The 13,534-nt window shown below is 53.4% G+C and overlaps 1 protein-coding gene across 1 annotated transcript in view; it reads right to left on the minus strand.

The window, feature by feature from the left end:
* Positions 1–2,804: 2,804 nt before the first annotated feature.
* LOC133353906 (cytoplasmic protein NCK2-like) overlaps positions 2,805–13,534 on the minus strand; it is a 31,013-nt gene continuing 20,283 nt past the window's right edge. The window contains exons 2-9 of the mRNA XM_061570408.1: positions 10,901–11,058; positions 10,164–10,260; positions 9,117–9,298; positions 7,635–7,851; positions 5,526–5,635; positions 4,940–5,079; positions 4,213–4,369; positions 2,805–3,565 (exon numbers count right to left, since the gene is read on the minus strand). Coding sequence (XP_061426392.1) covers positions 3,371–3,565; positions 4,213–4,369; positions 4,940–5,079; positions 5,526–5,635; positions 7,635–7,851; positions 9,117–9,298; positions 10,164–10,260; positions 10,901–11,020 — 1,218 coding nt within the window. The 5' untranslated portion in view covers positions 11,021–11,058 and the 3' untranslated portion in view covers positions 2,805–3,370. The remainder of the gene's footprint in view (positions 3,566–4,212; positions 4,370–4,939; positions 5,080–5,525; positions 5,636–7,634; positions 7,852–9,116; positions 9,299–10,163; positions 10,261–10,900; positions 11,059–13,534) is intronic.

A 13,534-nucleotide genomic window follows, 5' to 3' on the forward strand; every position in this document is an offset into this window, starting at 1 on the left:
AATCTGGAGAAAACAATATACAACGGGGTGATAAAAATGCCAACACCAATGACGAAGAAGAGCGAACACTTCTTACGAGTAACGGCCCCGGTAGCCCGACACCGGACCCGCATCTCGGGGGACATTTCATTCACCAGCCACAGATCCACAACAGTGTCGACGGATCGGCTGCCCGCGGCGATAACGGAGTCGCGCAAGTCGACAGCGCAGCAATCCCCCTGGATCCCTTGAATCAGTGCGATGTTTCACAGCGAGATGCAGTTCCATCACCACTGCTGCTCGCTCTTTAACCCCCCTCGCCCCCCCCATTGTGAATTCGACCTCGATTAGCAACTACATGACCCCCCCCCCCCCTCTCCCTCACAGATCCCCGGCGTTTCTCTCGTTGTCCAAGGTTAGTTTTCAAAGGGGCATTAGTGTTACAGACTGGCGCGCGGCTTTCGAGGACACGGCGTGAGAGCGTAGCGGGCCGAGCACGAGGTCGTCATGGGGGTGACGGGAATTGTCGTCGCTTCCGCTGGAGGGAGCGAATCCCAAGTCGAGGTTTGGGAGTTAAAATTCTGGTTTGGGAGGGGGGGGTGACTAGGCCCATTTCGTCACTCCAGGGTCGATAAAATAGATACCACTTCGTGGGGAAGTCTCAACTGTTGTTGTTGTTGTCGCGTGGGTATACTTGTCCCTGCCGTAGGAACGTGGAATTGGGCTGCAAATAAGAAAGTACCACTGCCTCAATGCTCATTTTAAGCAGGAAATCGTTGACTTTTTTAGGCAAATGTAGCAGCGTCCAAGGAGCATCAGTGATCAGTGCTGGGCAGTAATGAATGAACGTCATGATATTATGATGAATCACCACAACGATATCACTGTATTGTAGCAAAAAAGCTATGCATTCAATCTTGATTTAAAGCTTTCGTGACTGCAGGAATTCACTCAAGTTCTTTCGGTAAAGTCACTTGGGTAGAAAAAATAATAGATCACGACGTTTCGATCGCCACAAAAGCAACCGTCTTCTCTCTCCTGAAGATGGTTGCGTGTGTGGCGATCGAAACGTCGGGATCTATTATTTTTCCTACCTACGTGACTTTACCGAAAGAACTAAAGCGTGGAAGCTATGCATTATAACGGTTGCTTGTTTGTAATCAAATTGCCGTTACCTTGGCATGCACGGGCTGATTCACGACTACCTATTATTACTTTTATTGTTATAATTACTCGTAAAACAACTTTAAAAAAAGGGGGGGGGGGGCGAAATTTACGGCGACATCGGCAGCCCGAGTTGCTGCCACCACACAACAGCGTTCACATAGGTCAACCTCCATGGGGAGCGGGTGGCGTTGCATTGAAAGCACGCCGCCGCCACGCTCCCCGAAAATTAAACCAACCTCGCGCAAGAAGTCAGTAGAGAGAGAGTAAATCGTAAAAGTAATCGAGCGAGGAGATCACATCACTCTGCAATCTCAGAACACAGCTAATACCAGACTATGTTAAGTTACTTCTAAAATGCCGAGTAGCCGGCAAGCGCAGAGAGACAGAGAGAGAGACAGAGAGAGGCAAAGTACTCTTCTTAAGCCACCCTCCCCATCACTGGCAATGCATGGAGGAAGCCAGGATGAGACGGGCGTCCGCAAGTGACGAGCGTTTGCCGGGGAAGCTCGCCGCATCGGAGGAACGACGGCCGCATCGAAGGCCGCTCCATCGCTTCGGAAGAACCGACGCCGAGGGCTTGTGCCGCCACCATCGTCGTTGTCGCCAACATCCCCGGCAACGCCACCAATGACACTCGAAGCAAAACTTCCCCCACGGCAGCTGTGGGCGACAAGACTCCACCGGAGTGCCGCGTGCGTCACGCCGAGCCGAGAGGCGCCGTGCGATCCGGCGATGTGGTAAATGGGAGTGTTGTGGGTTCGGTTTCTCCGTATCGCGACGCGATTTTTGTGCGGTGGTGGTGGTTATTGTGGTGTGATGTTGTATGCTCGTCTAAATGTGGTGTAAATGTAGTGTGGTCATTTAATGAGGATCTGGTGTGGCGTGGCTGTGTGGTAATGGAAGAGGAGCTGTGGGAGTGTGGTATCATGACGAGGTGGTGTGGCTGTCGCATGCCGAGGTGTGGTACTGTGGGCAAGCAGCACGACGGCGTTCTTCGGCAAGACGCGGCGCGGCACAATGCGGCATCATTACGTGGCTCGGAGCGGCCTGGCACGGCATCACGCAGCCGGGCGCGCGGCTCGGCAAATTGGCACGCGTAGCAGCGCACCTCTTTGTGAACCCCCCCCCCCCTTCCGAAAACATCACAACCACGCTGCCCTCGCGGCCGCTCATCGTCGTCAAAGTTCCAAATCTTCTGCTACAATCCGCGGCGGGGGGGGGGGGGGGGGCGAGGGAGATACCGTCGAGGCCTACAAAAGCACCGCACCGTGACCGACGTCGCAAGGGCCGAGTGGTGTCCGGGGGGGCGGGGGGACGTAGTCGATTGGGGGGCGCTGTTCTCCCCTCCGCTGCCGATGGTCCCCTGCCGTTCGTCGCTTGCCACCGTCATTTCCGCGGCCGGTTCTGGCCCTGTATATTGTTCCTTTTCTTCCCCCGTCTGGATTGTGGATTTTTTGTTTTACTTACAATCTCCCAGACGCGTTGCTTCGTTTCTTGTTTACGTCTTCCCCCCCCCCCCCCCCGCGTGCATTCCTTCAATCTCACGGCACGCACGCGAAGTGAATGAGCGTCGGCGGAAATTGGCGCCACGGCGAATTGGCGAACAGAAACACCCCCCCCCACCCGCCCACCACCACCGCCCCCCCCCCAGGCCCCTCCCCCCCCCAACCAAAACAAAGCCCATCATAATTAAAATAATAATAATAAGCAGAACGTTTCACAAACACTATTCGAACAATGTTAACAATATCAACAATAACACTTTTGTTGTTTAAGACAGTTCTCTTCTGCTCGTAAAACGCCAAACCCGCAGAGCAGAGGGGAACGGACATGTGCGCCCAGAGAAGCAGCGAGCACGAGGTGGGGCCCTGGGGGGCTTTGGGGGGCTGTGGGGGGGGGGGCGGTAGTCGAGTGGAGTTCGACGGGCAGGTGGTCCAGCCGGGAGGGCCGCTGGGAGCCACGCAGGAAGTGAGCGGGCCCCCCACCACCCCCCCTGACGGCCGAGTAAAACAAAGCCGGGCCCTCGCGTCAAAACGGTTCGGTCGGCGGCGTCGCGGGGAGAACACGGCAAGATGAGCTGGGGTCGGGGTCGGGGTGAGGGGTGGGGGGGTGGCGATGGGCGACGACGGCGGCGGCGCCAATCGCGAGCGGGGGACGGGGGGACCCGGCGTCACAGAGTCAGCGTGAGCGGCGACGATCGGTCGCCTTTCTCGGCGCCCGTGGCTCAGGGCAGCGGCCGGATGAGGTAAAGCTTGTCGCCCTGGCTCGAGGTGAAAATGGGCGCCCGCTTGTAGTGCTCGATGAGGTCGGCCATGCTGCTGAAGCGCCGCTGGCCGATGCAGAAATCGTTGCCGTTCTGCTGCACCTTGAAGTGCTTGTTCTTGCCCGTCGCCTTCAGGGAGACGGAGAAGTCCGTGGGCTAAGGGGGGAGGGGGGGAGAGGAAATGTGAGAGGGAAGAGTTGAAGTATAGGAGGGAGAGTGGAAGGGAGCGTGGGAGGGAGAGTGGGGAGAGTGGGAGAGAGAGTGGGAGGGAGAGTGGGAGTATGGGAGGGAGAGTGGGAGGGAGAGTGGGAGGGAGCGTAGGAGGGAGAGTTGGAGGGAGAGTGGGAGAGAGAGCGGGAGAGAGAGTGGGAGGGAGGGAGAGTGGGAGGGAGAGTGGGAGGGAGAGTGGGAGAGAGAGTGGGAGGGAGGGAGAGTGGGAGGGAGGGAGCGAGGGAGTATGGGAGGGATGGTTTGTAACACTTTTGCCTGTGCTCTTATTTCAGTATTTCCGTATGCACGGCACTGCATTTTGCTGCACTGCCCTCTGCTGCCAATGACGTAAATCCACAGGCGAAGTGAATTCTGGCTCAAATGAGCGTTGAGACTGTGTTCAGGCCCCATTTACAGCCCTTGGCAAGTGGTGGGAATTCCACACGCCTATAAACCCACTACTGACCTCGCAAAGTGCTACTCATTTTATCGATCACAACGGGAAAGGGTTCTTAGCAAACGTGCCATTGTTATTTATTGAAACAGCCCCGCTGGCCGTGTGCGCGTGCGTGTTATTTGCTATTTGTGCTCACCGACGACTCGCTGTTGCGCACCAGGAAGTCCCCGTCGACTCCGCGCTCATTGAGGGCGTCTTCCGCCTGCTGTCGCGTCACGTGGCCATAGTACCAGGGCCGCCCGGCAAACTGGCCCGACGACGCTGGGCCCAGGCAGCCGGCCAGCACCGCCGCGCTGCATGCATCGGCACACGCACACGGACTAAGGACAAGAGATCCAACCCTACCCCCTGCCGTGTAGCCCCGACAGACTGTTGGGGACAAGGAGCGTAAAAAAGCACCACGCAAACTCCGGTCGGCACCCTTGCAGCAGCAGCGGCAGCTTTCGGCTGGGCCATCGAACAAAGACCGTCACCGCATCGCACGGCGCTTTCAGATGCGCTTCTGCGGCCGTCTGGAACGCTCTTCGTTCCGATGTTAGGAAGCCACTGGAGCTATGCACTGAGAACGATTGTTAGAGGGTGCTTTATACATTTTCATTACTATTATTAAATCAAAATTGAAAACTCGTTTCTTTATAACTATTTTTGTGTTTAGTTTGTAGTTCTTTCTCCGCATTTCCGATTAACACAGCTGGCTGTGTACAGTGCGAAAGAAGTTTAACATACATTCCACTGCCCAAGGTGCACACAACTCTGTCGTGTGCCCGCGTGTGCCCGCTTGTGTCCGCGTGTGTCCGCGTGTGTCCGCGTGTGTCCGCGTGTGTCCGCGTTTGCCCGCGTTTGCCCGCTTGTGCCCGCGTTACCTGTGAGCTCGCTGGCTGGGTGAGTCGGGCACCACCTGCACGTAGTTGCGTGGCACCAGCCCGACGCGCCCGTCCGACTTGCGGCAGCGCCACCACTCGGGATCGTCCTCGGGTTTCTCCAGCACGTCCATGACCTCCCCCTGCGTGGCACCGCGACACGCACACACAGGGGCCGGCGAGCGGGGTGGTGCAAGTGTGGTGCACACGAACAAGGGGACGAGGGGGGAGTGAGAGGGGGTGTAAGTTAGTGTAAGAGGGAGAAGGAAGGGGGTCATACATGGCGCGTACGACGAGAGTAAAAAAACAAGTAATCGCGACGTTCCCACTGGAATCCCAACCACAGAAAATATTCCCACTTCCGCACCAACCAATTTTTTCCAGGCTCAATATTCCCCAATGGGATTTCCCGCTCAAGTATTTCCACTAGTACTCTGCCCCTCCCGTACATCCCCATGGGAATTCCGCCCTTCGTACGCGTTTCCATGGGAATTCATCACCCTCGTGCTTTCCCATGGGAATTCGCCACCCCTGTTGCATCCCCATGGGAGTTCCTCCTCCCTCGCGTGCGTTCCACACTGATCTCCACCTTGTTGAAGCCGAGTTCCTCGTCGCTGCCGGAGCTGAAGGGGTACATGGCGTGCACCACGTGCAGCACCTGTGGGCACGCTGGGGAGACGCACGCTCCACCGCGGTTTCCTACACACCCACGCACACACATAGCACACACACACGTACATATATACATCGCATATATATATATATAACACACAAATATCACACACACGCACGCATGTACACAAAGACAACGCTTCCCTCAATAACATTTCACATGCTGTAAGTGTTGCTCGCAGGCTTACAAAGAGGGTAGTGTGCCCTGAACTATGCCTAGCCGTCTTTGTCTCCCCAGTGCTAAATGCTGTCACACTGCACTAGGTACACACGAGGCTGAGTGTACCTAGAGGAGGGCCCACGATCGGTTGGTTCAGATATCGTTCACTACACCGCTCGTTAGCCGAAGCCGGAAATCAAACTCGGGTCGCCAGGTTCGTAGCGCAGCTTTCATTTCAGACGAGAAACCTTCAGGCGGCAGGCGAACACCCACCGCACGTCCCCACGAAAAAGCCGCGTCGTCTCTCTGGGGGTGGCACGGTGGTGAAGCGGTCACAATTGCGTCTCACGGGAAGAAGCCCCCGGGTTCAATTCCAGACTCTTGTTTTTCTTCTTGTGGAGTTTGTATGTCTACCCCAACACATCCCACCTCCACCCACCCCCACCGCCCCCTAAACCCACCCCACTGTTTCTCACGGGTTTCTTCCGTGTTCGCCAGGCCTCTTCCCAAAGCTAACGACAGCACACAACGTAACCGGCGTTGGCCAAATATATCCCCAATGCTGAAATACTGCCTACGAATTACCCACGTGGGACGACGCACGTAGCAACACGTTCCCCCGCCCCTGCAACGGATAAACATGGCAAAAAAGTTCTAGATTTGAAGCTTTCGTGACTGCAAGGATTCATATTCTTAGGTTTGTTCGGTAAAGTCACGTAGGTAAAAAATTTAAATTTATAAAAGTAAAATAAAAATAAAAATCACGACGTTTCGGAGACAACACAAGCTTCCGTCTTTAGGTGGAACCGTCACAGCCCGACAGCTGTACTTGATACAGCTCTACTTGATACAGCTGTCGGGCTGTGATGGTTCCACCTGAAGACGGACCCTTGTGTTGCCTCCGAAACGTCGTGATATTTATTTTTATTTAACTTTTATTAATTTTAATTTTTTACCTACGTGACTTTACCGAAAAAACCTAACAATATGGCAGAAAAGCTCGCAACAAAAAAAACGAAGTGTTTCGAGGCTTTCCTCAGTAAAAGAAGCGTAAATAATAAACATGAGAAAGTTGGGGGGCAGCGTTCGCAAAGAGAGTCTATGCAGCTTCCGCGCTCGCCGGATCTTCGCAAGAGGCACGCGGTAACCGCCCCCCCCCCCCCCTGCTGTCAGGCACGGTGGGAGCGTGTTTTGTGGCCGGTCACGCTCTCACTTCTAACTGTGGCGACCCCCGCGCGTTTAACCGATTTTGCGGGCGCGGCCGCGCAATGATGCGGGCAAAATATCTATCCCGAGGCCCTTGGCCGACACGGGCGAATAAAATTGTAATTGGCACGCCCGCCGCAAACGTTTAATGACGCGCCAAATTTTTATTTTTGTTGTTGTTGTTTCGGCTTGACGTTGCTTGTCAAAGTCGACTTGCAATTCGAGCCAACCAACATTGTTTAAGCAGATACTAAACAAATTTTTTTTTTATTTTACCATGTAAGGCCCACTGAGCTATGCAGTTCTTTTTCAGAAGTGACCTGGCCACAAATGATAGTTGAACAAAGTGGCTCATCACGTGGAAATTTATAGCAGCCAAATACTTGAAACGCTTGATCTCGATTCTAAATGTGGAGGGGAAAAATCTGAGAAAAATCCACGCGACAACGCGGCGAACAAACTCTAAATATTCAGCAGATGTCAGGGTCGGGAATGAGCTCACGACCTCTCCTGTATACCAGGCGATGTAGTTAACATCTCACCACCGACGTTCGAAACTGCGTTGTCAAAGCATCTTCAGGAAGCTAGGAATAAAACCCAGGGAGACGGAAAACCCCGCTGGGATGGGTGGGCACGCACGCGCACCGTCTCGTATCTCACCATTGGTGGCCGACAGCGCCGCGGCGAGCGCCGTGCCCAGGCGAGGAGACGCAGCGCCGGCGTCGAGACGCCCCATCCCACCCCCTCCTCCTCCTCCTCCCCCTCCTTCCACGACCTCCTCCACCACGTAGTTGGAAGGGAACCAGCCTTCGCGGCCGTCGCACGCCCCCCGCCACCAGCCGTCGTTGCACTTCTCCTGCACGGTGACGCGAGCACCCTGCGTGGGGCGCCGACGGCAAAACAAACGCGGTAACGCAAACGCCCCGCGGTGCAAAATACAACGCAGAGGTCGCAACCGGGTACCCGATACCCGTACCCTACCCGATACCCGGCTACCCGTACCCAGCCGGATACGGGTAGCCGGGTACCCGTTTGCGACCCTGGTGGAGCCGGGTACGGGTAGGCCGTGAGTGACTGGTGAGTAACCGTTTGTCACTCATTTCCCAACGTCTTGTCTCTTCTCACAATTCAAATTCCTAGAATCAACCCACCCGCGCCTGCAACATGGCTTCATCCCAGAGGTCGCAATCGGGTACCCGATACCCGTACCCTACCCGTACCCGGCCGGGTACGGGTTCGGGTACCCATTTGCGACCCTGGTGCGGCCGGGTAGGGGCAAGGAATCAAAACCCGTTTGCGACCTCTGATACAACACCATACTGTGCGATATACAAAACAAAACTCAGGGAGCTTGATGGACCACAGACAGGCGGGAAGGCAGCCACACGGCAAGCCGGCGCCAACAATTGCCCAAGTTCTGCTGTCCTCTATATACGAGGGTGTTACCGGCCAACTAATGATTGTTTACATGTGGGCCGAAAAGAGTGCACCTGGAGAAATCCAACCCGTGCGAGAGCGCAACACTATTTCATGCAGACGGAACCGGTGTTGTCCACATTTTTACCGTTGCCGCCTTTTCTCCTGGTGAGCCAGGGTACGGCCACCTCCACGCCCACGGGAAGGGAGTTTCACAACGACTCCAAAATGCTGCGTTACGGGCGCGCTCAGCCACCACCAGCGCCTGGGTTGCCATGTACCAAAGGCAAAAATCTCTCCGCGATAGCGGTGGTGCCCTTTGAAGGCAGAGTAGCGGGCAGGGCGTTACGTGCTTTTCTAAACACGGTAATGGTTCGTTTTTTTGGGTTAAATCACATAAATATGAATGTGTCGTTAACCTACCACCACCACCAGACACGGCCAATTAGTAAGGTTTGTCATGTAAACAAAACGCCGGTGTGTAGGAGCGTAAACCCACAACATTTACAATTTGAGCATGACGTTTCGCTGGCGATTGCAACAATCAGCTCCATCAGACGATTTGCCAGAATTGTGAAGACATCTTCCAGCTTTTGTCTCAAAAAGAGTAAAGGTGATGTCATCACTGTGAGCCTATCAGGTGCGAAGACCGGGGGCGGGGGGGGCGTTTAATTTAACCGCTAAAATCCCTGCCCCACATCATCCCATCCTCCGTCCAGCCCCCACCTTAATGAGCGAAAGCTCGTCATCGCGTTCGGCCGCGTAGTTGAACTTGACGATGGCGGGGAGGCTGAGGGCTCGGGTGGTTTCCGTGGGGCTTCCGTCGGGCCCGGAGTCCAACGTGGAACTGGGGCTTGCCGCCGCGCCTCCCTCGCAGTTGCTGGGCTTGCGTTTCACCTTGCCGATGCCTGGCGCACATGCAAGCGGCGGAAGGGAGCAGAAGGGATGGGAGTCGGGGACATCAGTGGTTCATGACGAAGGCACCCCCCGCCCCCCCTTAAAATATGACTGCCAGCTGCCCCCCGTAATAATAATAATAATAGATCAAATTTGCAACGCGCGCAAATTTGCAGACGTAGTGGCCGCAACTCAGAGGCGCGGTGCCAAGCTCAGAGTCGCTCAAAAGCGTGATTGTAGAGGTGAGTTTTTAAGTGTCTCTTCAAGGAGGCGATTGAGGTGATGCTGCGAATGTGCAGAGGGATATCGTTCCAGACTGTTGGGGCTGCCACCGAGAAGCGGCGCATAGACGTGACCATCCTGGATCTTGGTATCAAGAGGAGGTCGTGAGTCGCGCTGCGCAGGCATCTGCCGTGTCCTGCCCTCCCCGAAGGCAGGAAACCCCCCCGCCCCCCACTACCTAGCCACGCCCATCATGACGAGGCTGATCGCGATGCCGAAGACATCAAGCCCCCGTCGGATTCCGAAAGTCTAAATAACGATTCTGATGCTAAACCCTCGTACATCAGCTCCCGTCCAGCAGCACACGTGGGAAGAAAGGAGAGATCTCCCAACTCCTCCACCACCACCGCCACAACTATGTTAATGCCATCCGACTATTCTAGTAATCGAACTGATAATTGGGAGAATGATTGAGATTACATAGGTTACCGAACAGCCCAGCCCTAACTATTTGCGCTTTCATAGCTTCTAAATCTCTTTTCCACAGCAGGTAGGGGTGATACGCAAGGGAGCCCATTTCACCGTCGTGTCTGATGATGTACCTCTGCATTGCTTGTGGACACGTGGCCACAGTTGTGATGTGCGTGTGCTTACCCAGCATGTTCTTGACAAAGCTGCCTTTCTTGAGGCTGTTCTTGCGCTCCACGTAGTTTGATGGGACAAACCCGGTCTGGTTTTGCGCATTGCGGACCTGGGAAAGAAGCCACGACACAGGTATTGAGACAATCCCACGATTTCAGGCGTACATTTCAGATGCTTTCAAGATGTGAGCATTAATTGCTGTGACCACGAAGCAAGCTTTGTACTTGTGTATAATATATCAACCAATTAGGACTGGAACTCGGATTTTTGTCCACAACAGTAGTGAGAATTGTTTTTCAACTAACCGGTGAGAGGAGCTGAAATAACAATTAGCACATTGAACGCATACATGAGTGACAATTAAATTTATTGGACTGTGTAGGGTGGTAGAGGTCCTGACGACACAAATCTGAATCTTCACGTGGCCTCACGCAAAATTCAATCGTCAATCACGTAACATGGACCACGACAAACTGAATGCTAATTAGTCCGCGAACCCAGACCAGATATTTAATTTGCCAGTCACCACCTGAGGTAGCATCGTTTTAGCGGTTCCAAATGTCTCTATGCGGGCCACTAACAGCGAACGATGTGATAACGGTGCGAAACGAGCGGGGTTACCGAGCGATTCATTATCATCAACCGTATTATAATTAAATTAACGCCAATACATTTTTGCCACTTCAGGCGGGGATGCTGATTTTCTGCGCTGACCCACAGACTAAGGAGTAACCGTTGACACCGCGTACCTGCCACCAGGACTTGGAGTCGTCCAGGAGCCAGAGACGCTCATTCTTCTTGATGTTGAGCTCCTGCTCCTGCTGAGCAATGTAGTCATACTTTGCCACGAGGGACACCTCCTCTGCCATCTCGTCAGCCACGGTGGCGAAAGCACGGGGGCAAGGCTCTGCAGGGGAGGGAACACACCACGCAGGGTCCCGCGTCGTCGTCTTTACTGGGCCTCGAGACAAAACCACCGGCGAATATCGCCACGCTCCTATGTGGATTCACAATCGCATCCAAGCCGGTGAATGGGCAACCCAGACACGTTAGGGGGCAACTTGAGGGGCCCTCCTTCACCTCGACAGGCCGCAAGCTCGACACGGCGCTTGTGCACTCTTCATCATGGCGCCGCGCATCGCCCAAGAGACACCGAGACCACCACGCGGAGGGGCACCACGGGACGCAGGGTGCCCACCATTGGTGTAGTGTATAGTGTAGTGTAAAGCGTGTGTAGTGTATAGCGTAGTGTAAAGCGTGTGTAGTGTATAGCGTAGTGTATAGCGTAGTGTATCGTGTAGCGTTTAGTAAGTGTAGTATGTAGTGTGGAGTGTATAATGTAGTGCATAGTGTAGTGTAAAGCGTGTGTAGTGTATAGCGTAGTGTATCGTGTAGCGTTTAGTAAGTGTAGTATGTAGTGTGTAGTGTATAATGTAGTGTATAATGTAGTGTATAGTGTAGGGCAGTAATGGGCAGCCCAGATGCGTGGGCCACATGAGCGGTCGTCCTTCACCCCAATGGGGCTGGAAGTTCGACGTTGTGATTGTGCACTCATCATCACGAGCCCACGCATCGCCCTCGACACACTGGGACCAAGACATCATGACGAGGGGCTCCACGGGACGCATGAGGCCCGCGGGCCACAGATTGCCCAACACTGATCTAAGCCTTTGACCCAAATAGTGATAATAACAACAATTGTAAATTTGGTGTTATAATAATGATGAATATATTTGGTAGAGGGACATGAGAAACGAGAGGTAGGGTACGTAGGTTTTCTCCTGGTGGTCCGGTTTACTTCCCACATGAATAATACACACTCACTAGTTGGCTGAAAACATCTTAATATGTAGATAACATGAGAGCAATTGTTGATGGCCGGATGGCAATCATCCAGAAGTGGTTGACGAAACAGGTTTTTATACTCACATCACAAAATTTAAAACATGGAGATTTTTTTTTTTTAAATATTGCTGCATGAGTAAAAAATGTATCAAACTTAGCTGCACATGTGGTCTGGGCATATCACTTTCATCAGTTTAGCAAACTAAATATGTTGGTCTTATTTCAGAAAATCGACCAAGGTTGCCAAGGATGTGTGGTCAGGTTGGCAAGAAGTGTGGGAGTTTGGAAGGTAGTGGGGACGATGGGGGCAACAGGGAGTGGGGGCGATGGGGGCAGCAGGGAGTGGGGGCCATGGGGGCAGAAGGGAGTGAGGACGATGGGGGCAGAAGGGAGTGAGGATGATGACGGCAGGGAGTTTGGGTGGTGAATGCAGAGGAGAGCCTCATTTTTCCACCTGGTGGTAGGCAGGCAGGGATTACCCCCCATCAGCACAATCGCACAAGCAGACTCTGCTCAATGGCGGAACCAGGATTTTCAGGTAGGGGGGGCAACCCCTCCAGCAATGAAACATGATAGAGGAGTTGTTAGTAAGTAAGGACTTGTCCCTTGCTTTTATTCGATGAGTGTGGCGATAGCGCAGCCATCGATCGAGGGTCGAATTCAAACCGCGTTGTGTGATCGGCATCAGCGCTCGCTGAAGGTGAATGCCTTCAGGGAAGTCGTGTACTGTATACGCAACTCTGTACAATTCTGTGAGTCACTTATAACTGCTTTGCCGTTACTTATTGCCAATTATGGACTCAGACTGTCGTCCTATCATCTTCACTGAGTCCCTGGCACGTAATAATATGCTACACAGTGGCAGTGGGGGTCGCAAAATGCCGATTTATTACTAATAAACCCCAATGATCTGATCGAAATTAGGGATTTCGATCGGATCATTGGGGGTCCACGTGCCACCCCATCCCCCCCTCTGGCTCCGCCAGTGACTGCCCCACCTCCAAAACAGCCACAAAAATGACCACCACCATAAATACTACGTTAAATACTAATAATTAAACAGGTAATCTGAGTATTGGATAAATAGTTGATTTTTTACATTTGCTGGGGTCAATATATTATCTCACAGTAGACTTTCATTGTTATTTTTCATGTTGAGGTGTATTGTTTGGGACGTAATGATGGACTCTGTTTATTGACAAGAACATTAAATTAATGCTGTGGTGACCTCAGGAAGAACCAAAACAGGCAGACACCAGTTGTTATTTACATGTTATCCAGAGATGAGAATTTAACCACTACACCATAAAATCAAAATGCAATTTGCCATTAAGTGACGGTGATGACAACACGGTATTTGTGCAACACGAGGTGCACTTTGAGGCCACATGAAGCGTAGAAGGCTCGCTGGCAGGAGGTCAAGGGACAGACCCAAGTCTTATGGGGTGACTGCCTAAGATGACTTGCAGAGGGCAGCAGTTGTGCTCTGTGCTCCTCTCCGCACCTTGTGCCACTTGGCCGTGTTTTACCACCCAGCT

This window comes from Lethenteron reissneri, chromosome 45 (assembly GCF_015708825.2).
Source record: "Lethenteron reissneri isolate LAM-NWPU_2019-01 chromosome 45, ASM1570882v1, whole genome shotgun sequence".
Taxonomy (NCBI): Eukaryota; Metazoa; Chordata; class Hyperoartia; order Petromyzontiformes; family Petromyzontidae; genus Lethenteron; species Lethenteron reissneri.